The sequence below is a fragment of the Ixodes scapularis genome, unplaced genomic scaffold (assembly GCF_016920785.2).
Source record: "Ixodes scapularis isolate PalLabHiFi unplaced genomic scaffold, ASM1692078v2 PGA_scaffold2__306_contigs__length_199485367, whole genome shotgun sequence".
Taxonomy (NCBI): Eukaryota; Metazoa; Arthropoda; class Arachnida; order Ixodida; family Ixodidae; genus Ixodes; species Ixodes scapularis.
In genome coordinates, this window is record NW_024609857.1 from 92,281,050 (window position 1) to 92,297,177 (window position 16,128).

Here is a 16,128-nt window from a genome sequence, read left to right on the forward strand (position 1 = left end):
CATGGGAATGCTGCCTGGGACGACTCTTTTTTTTAGGCAGTCCGTTTTACAGTGCCGTAAATCGGTTACACCAGCAGGCTAAATCTTCATGGGACGTCAGCGCAGGCTATAAATAAACACTTGTCTAATGGCAGCTGGCACAGTTAAAAAAAAATAAGAAAGAAACCGTAAGCACTCAAAAATAAATGTTCTTAACTCTTCGGGGTAATAAGTGTTTCTCGAATGATTTATTGTGGAAGTCACCGTCCATTCTGGCACCGACGTTATATGTCGTGCAAGTGCATCGTCATCACGCATTCCTTGCGCGTTCTGTGTATGTTGCCCTTTGATTGGCGTACTCCTCCTCGCGTCATATGATGCGGCGAAGATGCACTTTGGTACACTTGCTCGCCGTATAGTCTCTCTGACAGTTTAAGGAACGCAGGACGATAGCTCCATTATGTTCACGTATCTCGCTTTATGATTCGCTTTTCGGGGACCCTTATTAACTTATACCACATTTTGATCGGTTAATGGAGCGACATAACGTGCTCGAGACTAGCAACGACGAGCGTCTCTTACGCTGTCAGTGTCTGCTGTAACTAAAGGAACTGCCCACCTGTAAAAGAAAAAAAGAAAAAAAGGCAGTAAAAAGTTAGTAACTTTAGCAGTTACTACCGTCGGTATGGCCGGGACTACATTTTTTTACTAGTCATTTCGGGAGATTAGTTATTACTATTTTTTGTGGCTATGCAGTCAAATATATAAGTGCGTTCAGAGCGCTCGAGTACCTTGAACGCCGATCAGAGTGCACGAAAACTTCCACTCATGAAACGCAACAGAAATGCAGAACTATGCGGAGAAGCAGAAACATGGGCTATAAGTAGTAGAAACGCAGGTAGTTATATCGACTGCCGCAAACAACTGTCACGTGATGTTTATTCTGCTTTCTTTTGCTAAGTAAATAATTTTTAGACTAAGATCAAGTTTGAGCAATGACATTAGTGACAAAAGACCAACGTTCTTGTAAAATTATTTATCGCTGAGGCGACCATTGAGCAAAGGCGTGCTTTGAAAAAGGCGGGTGTAACAAGAGAAAGAGAAATCGACAACGCAAGTGATTGGTGTAGCGTGCGTTCGTGTTGTTTTCGTGTGCTCCGAATGTGTATGCAATCCATGTATGTGAGGCGTTTAGCCGATCGATGATGTACGTAATGTGTGCTTGGATGTGTGCGAGGACGTTTAGATAGCCTAGTACGTGGCATCACGCCGGACAAAGAACTCGCAGACTGCCTTGCGCACCGACACTGCTCTCATCGATCATCGGCACGCCTCTTGGTCGGCTACGTTAGGCTTACGTTACGTCAGCTCCGTCCCTGTGGTCTGGTTCGTCTCCCCGCTGTCACGGCTATTTTTCGAAACGATTGGCGCGTCAAAAGAAGTTCAGTTACATTAATGTGACGTATTGGTCTAGTTGGTTTGAGGTCCTGTCGCGTGTTTCTTTACTTTTGTCCAAGTTTTTTTTTGCTCCTGTTACTTCCCAAGATGTTCAAGTTTAAATGCGCACGTGCCTTCTGATCACGATGGAGGGCCACGAACGCGTGCTGGAAGCAGGGCTTCTACGGCTTTCTCAACACTGCGCGATTCTCAGCGTTCGTGCCTACGGCGCCTGATATGCTTGCTTTCTAAAGCCGCGCTATGACGACTCGCTCTAGACGACGCTCCCGGCGTGGTGTATACAAAGCGTCCGCCACAAGCCGACTTCCTACTGGCCAGGCAAGTATTGGGCTTCGAATCTCCCCTGCTCGACACCGATTCAGTGAACGCTAAGATGTGCGTTGCCACGGCATTGCTCTGAAAGCAACGCGGTCGTTTGCACCATCTTTACATGGCGGCGCCCATTAACTGAGGTTTCCAAATAACAATGAGTGTGCAGGCGAGCTGGTGATAATGAATCATAATGTAACACCTGAAACTGTGTTGGGGAAATTAGCAACTTTCAAGTCGAAGAAAAATACAACAGCATCAACACCGAGAGACTGAGGGGGACATTTTGTGGCACGCCTACTACCGTTGCATTTCGCTTCATATATAGAGAGTACGGACACCACCTACTCGAATGTGTGTGTCTGCGCGCGCGCGTGCTTGTGCGCGTGCGTGTGTACGCGCGCGACTGTGTGTGAGTGTGTAATACAAAGTGCAGAAGATACAATATAATCGCACAAGCAGAGAGCCGTGTATACACAGTTTGGTCAATGGGAGGCGCGGGCAGAGCCAGGGCGTGCGTCAGACTCGGAAAGAGGGCTTGGCATGCTCTCTTGACCAACCAGAAGCCGAAAAGAATCCGCTAGCAGTTGTAGTGAGAAACAGTTCTGATCAAAGGTATATGTTCGTATATCGTTTTAATAAGCGCGTAAGCGTGAAGTGTAGTAACTCTTTGTGGTTGAAAATAGGGTGCACGTGTTGTTTTGATCATGATCATGCCAGAAAATTGGAAGAAACGAATACGCCGCTGAACTCTTTCGCTCGGACAGTGTATGACCGCTCGGACGGCAGATTCCCGGCCCTCGGCGCTTGGCGTAGAGGTTATGTCGATCGTTCCGCTAGTCGCACTCTTCCACCATCATTTTGGATGAGCGTAATTGAAACATCACGTGTACCATATTCTCAGTCACCGAGAGTTACTCCTATGCAGTTGCCAGGTTTGTTTCTCACGGCCATTACCAGGGTGTTATTTCCGGCTTCTGGTTGGTCACATTCGAATTTCTAAAGACGCCCTGGAAAACGCCCAGCCCGCTTTCGGCCAATGGCGCCTCCTCATTTGTCTCCTATACTTCCCAACGAAAGGCCAAACTCTACATATACGGCTCTGCACAAGCAATGAAACTATTTTCGTGCCCTTTGAAATTGGGCAATAGCTAGCGCCACCTAGATTTTTGAGCTAATTGGCTACTAGGCTTTTCGCGGCAGCTAGCATCTGTTTTTAAACCAATGCAGTGGTTTCATCTAGGTATCGTGGATGAGACTAGTTCCCGTTACTAACTTACGTTGTTAGTAACTGCTACGAACACGCCCGTTACAAAGTGCAGTTACCAGAGGTTAGTAACATACGCAAGAAGCAGCTGCTAACGTGCAGTTCTAAGTATACTACAACTTCTAGAGCGCAGCTCTTAGGCGCCCGTTTCCGGCTTGAACGGCGTCGCCGTCGCCGTCGGCGTAACCGCGTGTTGCATTACGGGACGCTTCCTATAATGGCGCCCCACGTGACGTCACGTCTGACGTCACGAAGGTCACTCGTGAAGGTCACGTGAAGGTGAAGGTCACGCGAAGGCCTCGTGAAGGTCTCGACCTTCACGAGTGAAGGTCGTGACCTTCACGAGGCCTTCGCGAGGATCATTAGGGTGACGAGTGACGTCACGAGGGAGGAGGGAGACAGGGGAGGTAGGGATGGGGAGGAGGAAAAGAGGAGGAGGGGAGAATGAGAGGAGGAGGAGGAGAAAGATGGAGGAGGGAAGTGGAATATGACGAGGGGAGGACGAGAAGGAGAGGAGGAGGGAAGAGGGGGAGGAGGAGGAAGAAAAGGGGCGTACCCTTTTCTCCGTACCGTCGCCTCCTCCTCCTCAAGAGCTGTGCTTTAATTCGGCATTGCGGTGAATTGCAAACGTCTTTCATTTTTGCTTTTCTAAAAGTGTACGCTGACTCGCCAGTAATAAGCGGTCTTCCGTCACTGAAAGACGGCTGGAAAAGAACGCTTGGTCTCATCTCAGGATGGGCAACAGCCAGAGGACGGGCCGCCAGGTTCAATCGCGAGCCAGTAAAAAAAATTGGCTTGCTCTTTATGTTTATACAGCCTTGATGGAGATGCGCCTCAACGGGTAATCGGTCTCTTAGCTGTAGATGAGAAATTTAGCTAGTGCGGTACAACCGCTAACCTGGGATTTTTAACGTGCATCACGCAGTAGTGATCACACGAACGTGTGCCGGTCATCCAGATCGAAACTCATCCAGATCGAAACGGGCGGGGGCGGCGGGGTTCGAACCCAGGAGGTTCCCAGCGGAAGCTTTCGCTCCACGCTCCGAGCTGAGACGCGTTAGCCCACTCGGCCACTTCCTCCCTGCGAGCCAGTGAGAAAACGGGTTGCTTAAATACTCTAATGCAGTGCACGCCACAATCGTTATCTGTCTTCAGACTGTGCGCCCACTGACAGCTCAATAAACGCGGAATGTGGCTAATGTTCGCGCTTCTTTCTTTGCGATCCGTTTTTCGGTGTTCTGATTAGTCAACGCCGCACTCTCATGCACTGGCTGCAGAGGGTTACTCCGTCTCATAGTCTTCTAAAGTCGGTGGCAGCTCAAGAGGTGCAGGGCGTGGTTAATTATGTTAACGCTATTTGCTTCGTGATTTTTCAGTCGGCGTTCTTATCTTCTAATGTCGCAATCTCATTGGTTGCAGGGTGGTGATTACGAGATGCTCGTGTTTCGGACGCCCTGCGGTTCTTGAGCGTTTATGGAACATAGTGTCTATACACCAACACAGAGTACACAGCGTTTAGAAACAAGCCCGCTTTGCCCACACCAGGTGTGGGCACTGGGCGTGGGCAGAAACCAATTCGGGAGGAATGAAGCGTTTGCGCTTGCGCAGTACCGACAGCAGCGCCACCGCAGTCGCGTGACGTAGTCAAACGCCACTAAACACACGAGAGAACTGCAGAATACTCAGGCGTTGCGGGGAAAAACTGCATCGTTCGGAGCCCTACAATCATGGAGTGAAACCAAGAAGACAAATTTAGGGGAGAAATTGTAAGAATCATAAGTTCAACTGCACGATGATGATCGCGACAATACCTGTATTTTACGGGACTTTAATTTACCTGTTGAGTGCCTGGGTTTGAAAAGAATATTGGGAAATCAAATCTGGTAAAAGTAGCGCTGTCCACAAAATGTTTGTCTTTCGTTTAGTAATCTTTTTAGACCACTTATTTGCTTTTTTCTACCAGAATTTATTTAAAGCAGCAAGAAGGTGGTCCTTGATAAGTATATTGCAGTTACATACGTGTCCCAGAAACAAGCGTATTCGAAAAACAAATAATGAAAGAGAGAAAAAAAAAAAAAAAGACGACTGGTGTCTAGTGCGCTTATCGGGAACAGGGAAGGTAACGCCGATTTACGAGAAGCGACACGGTTTGAACACAAGTACAGCTGGACTGTCAGCGATAATTGTTTTTTTAGTTCCTGAATTGATAAACGTATAAATCCAGCGAAAAAGGAAATGAAAGTTGTCGTACCTTCTCATTTTGCTGGAGGCAACGTAATCGAGCCCTGAGACTTCATTTCACCTGGAAGGAAAGCTCCCACCAGCCGCAATCTCAGAGATCCTGTCTGCAGATATGTAGGGAAGATCGAAGTAATGCCTGCATAATAGGCTTTAGTAATACAGCAATAATTTACTTTTAAATTATTCTAAACGTTTCTCAGATGCTAGCAGGTTTATTGACCGAAACTTTGGTACCCACATTTTGCACCTGCATTAAAATCGTAGTTTTCTAAAAATAAATTTCCAACATTTCGCTGATCCTGCACCATACTAAAGGGTAAATTCGGCTATTGTATAGGAAACCTAAATACCGTATTTTTTTCAGACTGACCTGTAATTAATAACACTGCTCATTTCTCAGTGGCCATCTCACCCTTGAAAAGACTGAAAACATGTGTTAGCCATTTTATTTATTTGTTAACTCTGCCCCCCGGCAGGTCTTGCAGTATTGGAAAGGTAAAATTAACGAGTGTTTTAATTAAACATGCAAACAAAAATCTAAGGCGGTTGGCAATAGGGAGGCCAGTTTGTGTAGGAAGCTTTCATATAAATTGGCCTTGGTGATTCTAGAAGGTAGGTAATTCTAATCAAACGCAGTATGCCCAAAAAGAAAAAAAATGAATTCTCGAAGCAGACTAGGCGAATCTAAGAATTTTATTTTGTACTTTAGTGTGAGACTAGTATTAGTTTCAGCGGATGTCCATTATATTAATGGATTTTAGAATAGCGTACCAAAGCAAACGCAAGCGCTTTACGTTAGAAGCGGACAAATATATTTTACTGCAGTAAGATGCTGTCAAATTACTGTCATTCAACTCGGACACTAACGGGTAAGTACGAAGTAATTCAACAACGTTCTAAGGAAATGTACATTACAGTAGTAATGGGTAAACTTTTAATGCAGTCGTAATTCTTATTGTAATTAACTCTGTTGGGAGCAATAAAATTCTAATTGCAGTTAAAATAATTTTCAGACGTAAGTTACTCAAACATTCCGTACGAGATGTGCACTTACTGATCTTGGAGCTAGAGGTTTATGAATGCTGTGAAGGAGAAAGTGGTGCATATTTGTGAGAAGTGTGAAAATAATATTTGCTTGAACAGCGTAAAGTCAATGATGATCAGAACTTGGTCTAACACACCAAGGAAGTGGCTCACAAGCCACGAGTATTACATAAACACATTCCATCATAACAAAAGTTGCGACATCACAGGGGAAATTATCACATAATCTATGTGTATAGGAGTGTCTTTTATAAAAAAAACGTTTTACTCCGGCGAGCAAAAGCAGGTCATTTGCATCGAAGCAATGTTTTTTCTTACTTCGCTTCGAATACTGAATGAGCGTCAACTTGTTTTTGTCAGCTACTCGTTCCTTCGGCCTTGCGAATAAAAATATCTGCATCCAAATTAGCATCACGATCAAGATTACTTTCGCTGAGCAATATTAAGCTGACATAGATGAACGACTTCGTATATTTTTATATGGCAAGTGGACAGCTGAACGAGATTGGTAAGTTTTACGTCCAAGACTTACCAATCTCGTCTTACGTCTATAACTTACCAATCTCGAACAGCGTGCTGCTTCCTCCGGACACGAGTCTTAAAAATACGATGCAATATGTCGACAGTTGTGAAAACGGTTCTAAACCTTTGTACTTTCATTTTAGAAAATTCTCTTAAAAAAAAAAGTGGACTATATATTTTTTTGTGGTTATTTTAGTTAACTTTGAATGTCTATAGTATAGGAATCTGTTTCCATCTGAGTCCTTTAATGTTAACAAAAAAAATAATAATAAAAAACGCCTTTGCTATCAAACCAACAGCAGATTGAGAGATAACGCGGGCGGTGACTTATGATACAGTGGGTAGTGACCAGTGGCTGAATATGCTCCTTCACAAAGCTTTCCTCAAAAAGCTCATAAGTGTCAGATACGGGAAAGGATCGAAAGCACCCACATTTCCCGATAGCCGGCAGAAGCTGTCATGTCCCTCACAACAATGCTCTTCCCCAAAAACAAAACAAAAAACACCACGAGGGAGGGGGGTGATACTTAGAAAGCGACTTGATCGAAGCTGTTTTTGACGAGAGGGAATGGGATCTCCGGGCCACGAGAAGCAATGCGGTTCTTCACCTAATATATAATTCAGCACCCTGTATTTTTTTTTTTTTTTAGATTACGGAAAATTAATTTTAAGACAAGCTGATGGTGTTTGGTGCGTACACATCAACATTGTTTCGCTTGGAGCGAAAGCTCGCGCACCATATAATCAGAGATCGTAATCCCATTTCCCGTACCTCGTGGGCACAGCATGAACAAGTAAGGTACCGTCTTGCGTTCGTGTACTAATTGATGCGTTATGAACGTATACAGGGGTCAACAAAGTTATGCTGTTTCTGTATTAAACACGAGATTCCGGGATGTTCTCGGTTTTCTTTCACCGTTGAAAGTCTTTCATCGTACAAACTATTGCGATGCAAAAGCCGTACGCGCGCAATTGTAGCGTCTGCATATGTGCTCCTCCATGCGAAACTGTACCACATAAATGCTAAAAGAGCAGGAATGTCGTCTTACCTTTAGTGGTTCATCGCAGTGTATATATGAGTACGCTGTCGGAACACCGGCGTAAGTCCACCTCTGCAGCCTAAGGCTGCTTCAGACATTTGCGTTTGACTTTGACCTACCACCTTACGATCATTTATGATGACTTACAACGAGATGACTGCTATGGCAACCGTAGTTCACGCACCGTGCCGTAGTGGAACGCAAGCAGTCGCAATGCAGTTCGCCGGAAACTGAACCAAAACCAAATTTGGCGTTCGCGTTTAGACAGCGTAAGGTCAGTGTGCCTTTGAGGTTCGGCGACACTGGTTCACACACGTAGAGGAGAAATTTAGCCAGTGCAGCACCACTGCTCCGAGCTGCGGTGTGCTAACACACTAACGCCAATGTCTGACGCAGCCTTCAGACACAAGTGGCGATTCGAGCCAAATTAATTTCCGCCGTAGAGAGTACTTGCTCGAGATAAATTTACGTTTAGGCTCTAGTACTTAAATGATGTCTGTAAGTCAAAAAAGGTCATCAAGCGGGAGTTGAAAACATAGAAAGAGAAACAAAATATCGGGAAACATGCACTCTAAAACTAAAAGCCAGCTTTCCTTTTTTAGATATGCCGTTTGTTTTTGTTTTAGATATTTTATTCGCTCATTTGTCTCAACAGATCTAGGCGTTTCCACTTAGAATAAGAAAAGTAATGTTACGGCACGGTACCATGTTTACAACTGTATTTTGACAACACGCAGCTCACAAACAAGCCCACGTTTGCCCACACTGCAGATGTGGGCATTGCGCGTGCGCACAAACCAGATTCGCGTGAGATAAAAAGTCTGCGCATGCAAAGTGCAGACAGCAGCGCCAACTCGGGGTCATCGAGTCGAGTTGGTGTATAAGACCGACGTTGTTTATTTGATATCCGAGATCAGGCTTTGTCACTAATTTAAGATCGAACCGTATTTGAAGCAATGTAGAACAAAACACTGCTCGTGTACGCAAGGTTGGAGTGCATGCCGACCATCGTTTTGTTTCTCAAGACCAGCTCGCTGCCATACACCTTCACCCCAAGCAGCGCGACACCAATTCGCGACACAACTTATTGGTCAGAACGCGAAGGGCGTTTTCTCGGTGAGAACGACAGCGACTCTTCCGTGGGTGCACCAAACTTTTTTTACGACCATGTCGCCATAATCGCGGTGTCTTTGGTGGCCCAACGTTTTTACGCGACTAATCCTCGCAGAAAATCGGCGCGGTTTCCGCTTTCACTTAATCCATTTTAAGAGGAGGACAGAAAAATAAATAAATAAAAGAACGATATCATAAAATATAAAACTGCACGGTGGGAACTTTTTTTTTTTTTTTTTTTTTTTTTTTAATAGAGGTGGCGCAACAGGCATGGGTGAAAGCTGTATGGAATTAAGTCTCGTCTAATTCGAGCTCGCTGCCGCCTTTGATTTTGTTCGGCGGCATCGCAGAGAGAGTCTGCAGTCGGCCCGAGTTTGAGCGCTATCCCGGATTCGTTACGCGTGTTCGCCATAATGAGCGCGACGCTGTCGTAATGTAGGATTTGTTCTTCTTCCCACCCTCGCTCAGAAGTGACCGCGACATGCCTGCGGCACTTGAGTTATACCACGATGTTCCTTTATACGACGTGATTTCTTAAAACGAACATGCCTTTATAACGAATATAGTAGCCAATATTCCGCAGTGGAGAATGGGGTGAAGAAAAACGAATTTTTCGACGGCAGTAGCGAAAGGGCGTCTTGTAAACATGTCACATCGCTCAATGGCCACGAAGAGCACCGTCAACACTTTTTCGAGCATGGGGAATTGTTTCAAATGCGTAAATGGAACAGACCCCCACCTTCGTATTAACTTTATAGATCTGCGGCGTGTTTACAAGTCAGCTGGACGCAATCATCACAGTTCCGTTAGGACTTGTACCTCGACCCGATCGTCACTTGCCTACAAATATTCTAGATTACAAACCGAGTCATTTGAAACCTCTGTTTTGCGACTGTGGTAAAGGTAAAGAAACCACCTGAAGTGTAAAGGTTCAGCACAAAAGGTGAGCATCGTTTTTATCAGGGAAGGGGTCCCTTCACAAATAAACTATTCGTTTGAGATTTTTTTTTTTTTAACGAAGTGTAGAATAGTGAATGGAAATTACATAGAATCCCGAAAGATAAAAAAACAATTATTTCTAGTGTCTTTGTTTGCTATCAAAAGGCGACTTAGGTTCAGTGAGGTGAGATATACGTAAAAAGAAACAAGTCAGTCAACAGGAGTAGCCAGGGAGCAACGCTGCTGCGATGTCGTCATCAGAACCGAATTTTAAACAGTGCAGTCTTAGTTCACGCCCAGTGTAATACTAAAAAATAATTGTCCGCACCCTCAAAAAAAAAAAAAAAAAAAAAGAGCGCGAAGAAGGTATTTTACAGTGACCCTTCGAGGAGGCGGAGAGCCGGACGCGCCGTTTGTTTTTATTTTACCATTAAATATACATAAATTGCACGTGATGGTCATTCTTTCTGGTTGCCAGGAGAGCCTGGTTAACGCAGCGGAAGCTACCATCTCAGACGCCCTTCTCTCCATTATGTCTGATCAAGTGACGTCAGCATGCAAGCTATGTACTATATGTCGGTGACCGCAATATATTGTGTCCCGCTCTTCTGTCCACAAGAGTTATATCTTATATATCCAGGGGCGTTAAAGCAGAGCAACCAATCGGTGTTTAACATTTAGCATGGCTAGGAGACTATTCGTGGCTCGCTGTTGAGCAGAAGACGTACGCGCATACATACATGCCGAAGTCGCGTTCGGCGAATAGCGTCATCTTTTTTGCGCCTATGACGATCCCCACAAATGCCTCAACTCTCGCTGTGCTGCGCCACTCAAGCATGATGGTGATGATGTCAGCTATCATCACCATGTCGTCAGGAGTCGTCATCTCGGAGGTGGACAAATTAAGGTTATTCATGACGCGATTCGCTTGAGCCAAAAAGGGTGGAGAAATTTAAGACGCAGTCACTACGTAAAATGCAAAGATAGCCTAAACTTTGATATGCAAAAACTTGCATACATCTTCTTCTCGGTGTGCTAAACAGATACCCTATTGCAGCTGAAGTATTGCAACCTACCAGCCAATTCGGGACATTCAAAAGAGAAAAAACTTCAACGATATATTACCAACGCCCCATAATCTGCACTTGGTACCTCAACTTGTTCATCTACGCACATTATTTATTATATGTGCTCGATGTCCTTTTGATACTCGCGAGTAATTCTTTAGGGTTATTTTGCTTTGTCTCTTCTTTCTGGTAAGTGCTGGAACCAGGTGCTAGGGTCCCGTCAAAAAACCATCTTGTCTTTCTTTGCTCTAGCCTCTCGAAAGTTTTTGTCTGAAGTAAAGAATACAATGCAATAAAATACAAAGGCCGTATGTCACCGTAGGCCACTGCGGCCCACTAGGAGAGCACTGACGAATGGCAGCGCGTCGCTGGCAGCCACAACATACCAATAACTGTGCGCGCGCGTTCTCAGGTGGAATGTTCCATGTGCCAAACAACGTGACGCGTCACCGCATGGCAGTTGTAGCAACCCAAGTACGCGATCAAAAAATGGCCGCGCTTAGCTGGAATGGGCCTCTGGTCTCTGGGGCCTCTGATCTCTGGCATCTTTGCGTGAAACGCTTTGCCTTAACCCTTTGTTTTTTTCTGAAACCTGTAAATTGTTTTCCTTTACTAATTGGACACCTTTTAAGTAGTAAAGAAGAAAATTCATCGGGATCGCGAAGGACGATGTATAAAACGTGGCTGGTCTCCGCTGTTCTATTCGTTGTGTTCTACCATTTGCCCTATTTTGTTCTCTTTGCTGCTGACATGATCATCCTAACGGTATTTGTAGAACTTACACAATCGCCAGAACTTGCGTTTTACATTCCTTTCGTTGAGCACGCCACAAAATTAGTGAGCTATGTGACAGATTCGCGAGCCTAAAACAAGAATGAATAAATATATTAAATGATAAATTTTATGATAGTAAACGGAAAATTGCGGTAAGCTACGCATTGTTGCTTCCCTAGCTGTCACTTTTCTCCCACCAAGTTCCCCTCTTTTACTACAGTGTCGGGTAATCTACATCATGACCAACATCCACCAGCTCGCCTGCGCACTCCCTGTTTTTTTCATTTATAATATTGTAATGTGGAAATCTATGCATATACTCACTAATCTGCGGAACTTCTGAAAGGTCAGACTTCCTGGTTGTTGTTCGCCTGCCCTCCCATTAGCTTTGATAGACCGATCTCACCAAGTGTTCGGCGCATGCCCTAGCCGCCATGACTTTAGTTTAGAGGAAGCAGACGTCAGTTTTCGAGACGCCTCGTGCCGTGCCATGCTCTGAACGCGCGGTGCTTCAGCGCAATAGTCCCACGTGCAGAACGACTAAAGTTCCCTCGATGCATTGCGGTAGCGGTCTGCGCAACGGAGATATCGGTCTGTTCCTGCGTGAAAGAAAACGCCACAAGTTGCCGGCTATAGTAGGCAAGCAGTTTGCACACTTTAATCGCAAACAAATCATACCTGCGACAATGTATAAAGAATATTAGTCTTTGACATCGTAAAACATGTAGGAAGGTAGAACAACGCTTACGAAAGGTTATGTAAGAGGGGTTTGGTTCTATGGTATGCTTTGGTCTGGAATGAAACCAGCTTCATCCTTCTAAAAGAGCACAATGATTTACCGCATTCTCTTTTTAAGTTGTCGCACAACTTGAATTCGCTCGTTTCACCCATGTTTCGCTTACATTTTATTACAACACTAACAGTTTTCAGTGCTTCGGGAAACACTGTAGTCTTAACTTTAGGTTCGGCTATCGCATTCGCCTCTTTTCCGTTTTTGTTTTAAGTCCTCTTGATTAAACGGCACGTACAGTGAACATGTTCAGATAAAACGAAGTCTGCTTGCGTCCTCGCTGTGGGTCATGAGTATGCAACGGAGGATCCGAGTGGTGTCGTATTTCGTTGGATTGGGTGTTGGGCGAGCTCGAAAAGTGTCACTGGGGGCAAGGGTTACGGCGATGCATGCACCTGATAGGCTCCGTCAAGCGGCGGCAACGACTCAAAGGTTTCGCGGCACTCCTTTGCAATCCACTTAAAAAGCGAAAGGAAAAAGAATAGCGACTTGAGAACTGCGTGCTTTGAACCTCAAGTAAATTTGTTGCCGCTAGATAAGTACATAAAAAAGAAAACGCGGGGAATAACATTGTGGTGCCATCTGATGTGAAATACTTCTACACCGAGCACTACAAATATAAATCCGTTTAATCACCACCATTTTGTGAGAAGAAAAAAGTCAGCTATAAAGAGTGGCGAGCCCTCCGCCCCCTTACGAGTGTGGGGTTTACACAAAAATAAAATAAAAAAGAAGATAGAAGCGAACAACTAATATCAACTGTATAAAAACATATACAGCTTCAATAATTCTTAACATCGCGAATGATAAACATACTGACTTCACCCAAACCCTGTAAGTGAAACTCAGGTTGGGTAAAGTCACACTGTTTATTAACCTTCACCAGCCTACTTTTTTCGACCTCGTTGTGCGTTCGCGAATGTGGCGTTTGTTATCACTCAGTTAATTGTTATTTAGTCATAGTTTTGTCATAGACATAAATCATTGCCTTCAGAAGCCTAATGCTGCTTGTACCTAGGGCGCAAGGAAACGGTAATTAGAGCCAGTTGGTTCATGATCACATAAAAATGGCCAACAAAGAATACATACCGACAAAGAAGTGAACGATACAGGGCGTGTAAAACACTTTTTTGTCCTCGTGTATTTCTTTTTTTTTTTTTTTGACGTTTCGTTTTTTTTGCTTAAGGCCCATTCACACAGCAGCGTTTCCTTACGTTTTCTTGTGTTACGTTATGAGTCACCGGAACGTTCATGCTACGAGTTACACGCGCAGAGCTATACTCCTTGGATGTATTGCCACGCTTTTAACGTAGCATGAATGTCCGCACGATTGCCGATGTAAGCAGACGCAAGCAGACGTAACCTCCCCTAACATAACGTAACGCAAGGAGACAGTGCTGCGTAAATCCGCCTTTAAGGTTGAGCACATATTGAATTTCCTCAGGTTCATACAATGTCAATAAAATTCCTATATCGCATCACGGATATTCCTTAAGTAAATATAAAATTCTGCTTACAAAAGAGCGACACACAGTTAATTTATCTCTTCTTAATTTTCTCACCTTCTTACTCGGAGAGCAAGTTCGTCTGGTTCTTGAGCCGCGGCTGCACTGACGTCAGAACGCCGTGCTCTGATTGGCTCCGTTTGGAAGGATAGTGGGTAGACCGACACGTCAGCTCATACTTCTTCTCCTGTGTTTCGCAGCTGCCTAACCTGGTGGCCCACCGACTACTCCGACGCGACATCCCTACAGACCGTCATCCGACAAACTCAAGCTTCAAACGGAGGAAATTTATTTTTCGTCGGCAAGGCCAAGTTCTTCCAACGCAGCGAAATCGCCTGCGATATCAGCGACGGCAGCGACATCGATGGGCACCTGCGGTTGCTGAGGGGCGTTTTCTTCGCATTTGGCGGCAGCGGCAGCAAGCTGACGACACGTCAGCTCATACTTCTTCTCCTGTGTTTCGCAGGTTGGTAAATGTCCCTTTGTCACCTTATTTATTACTACTAGTCTACCTGCCGCTGCTGCCAGAGTGCGTTGCGTGAAGGTGTTTTGTCTTTTTTGTGTATTTTGTCATGACACGCTGTTGCGCATGCCGGCTATCTATTCCTAAGAATGGATCGTATATGCGCTGCTCTATATGTAATTTCATGTTCCATCTTGGTGAGTGCTCTGATAAAACCGAAAAAACACTGCAAGGAAAACCTGGGGATTTTAAAAAAACATGGAAGTGTGGACTGTGCATAGGAGGCAAAAAAACGAACAAAGAAAGAAAAACGCCGAAATCGGTAGTCGACTTCTCTTTACTGTTGCTGGAAATAAGTAATAAGCTCGATACTCTGATGACCTTGCCAAGCGTGATCGGTGGACTCGAAAAGTCTGTACAAGTACTTTCAGATACGTTTGACGACCTTCAAAGTCGTTTACTTGCGCAGGAGAAGTCCACTAAAGAACTGGCTAAGCGAGTAGACCTGCTAGAAAAAGTTTCCTCTCCAAACGAACTAGCTCAGCTCCGATTTGATTTGGATAACCTCGAAAGACAGAGTCGTCGTCTAAACATTGAAATTCATGGCATCCCAGAAACACAAAATGAAGACCTCATGGGAAAAATGAACAAATTGGCAACAAAGCTGGATATTCCACCTGTAAACCGAAGTGACATTGCAGCCTTGCATAGACTCCCAGCAAAACCGGGCGAAACACGAGGCGTTATCGTTCGCTTCACGTGTCAGGAGCTTCGCGATTCTTGGCTTCAAAAAAGGCAGTCACTTAAGAAAGAAAAAGGCAACTTGTATATTTGTGAAAACATGACTCGGCTCTCCCGCACTCTCTTGTCGATGACGAAGGAATGGGCGCAGAAATCAGGATACGCTTTTGTTTGGCATGCGAATGGGAAAGTGCTAGTCCGAAAAAAGAACGGTGAACGTGCAGTGGTAAGTTCGCGGTGAGGATGATCTTGTCAATCTAAAGTAACTCGTACGAAAGAACGTCTGAACTTTTGTTATTTTCATGCCTAATCTTTCGTGTGATATCGCATCTTTGAAAGGTCATTATCTTTCACTTTTTCATTTAAATGCAAGAAGCTTGCGGAAAAAATTCGACGAGGTAAATCTTTTTTTATCTGAGTTAAATCAATGTTTTGACATAATCTGTTTTAGTGAGACGTGGTTTACATGTGAAGAGTGTGTCCAGCTGGCTGGTTACGACTGTGTGTCTGCGTGCCGCTCAAAAAAGGCTGGTGGTGGTGTTGCCATATATATTCGCTCAGAGCTATCATACAAAATAGTACCTGAATACAAAATTATAGACGACAACATTGAGTGTATTTCGATCCAATGCTGTGATATTTTGTTTGCTCTCTTGTACCGTCCTCCGTCTGGATCCGTAAATGACTTTCTGCATTTCTCAGAAACGCTGCTTGAACACAGCATAGAACTAAAGTTACAGGTGGTTCTCGTTGGTGATCTTAACATAAATGCTTCCGCTGACAATGTTTCATATTTGCGCTTTCAATATATATTTGCATCTTATGGTTGCACAAACACAATAGCTGAACCAACTAGAATCACCTCGACTTCCGAGA

The 16,128-nt window shown here is 44.5% G+C and overlaps 1 protein-coding gene across 1 annotated transcript; it reads left to right on the forward strand.

The window, feature by feature from the left end:
- The first annotated feature begins 10,751 nt into the window (after positions 1 to 10,751).
- LOC115332325 lies at positions 10,752 to 15,493 on the forward strand. Its single transcript, XM_029994741.3, has 3 exons — positions 10,752 to 10,819; positions 14,249 to 14,514; positions 14,745 to 15,493. The coding sequence occupies exons 1-3, from the start codon at positions 10,752 to 10,754 to the stop codon at positions 15,491 to 15,493; spliced, it is 1,083 nt and encodes a 360-aa protein (XP_029850601.3).
- The last annotated feature ends 635 nt before the right edge of the window (positions 15,494 to 16,128 follow it).

Coding starts and splice junctions, on each gene's coding strand:
- LOC115332325 (XM_029994741.3), top strand. CDS start 10,752: ATGGTGATGATGTCAGCTATCATCACCATGTCGTCAGGAGTCGTCATC. Junction 10,820..14,248: donor TCGGAGGTGGACAAATTAAG/GTTATTCATGAC, acceptor TGTGTTTCGCAG/CTGCCTAACCTGGTGGCCCA. Junction 14,515..14,744: donor TCTTCTCCTGTGTTTCGCAG/GTTGGTAAATGT, acceptor AAACACTGCAAG/GAAAACCTGGGGATTTTAAA.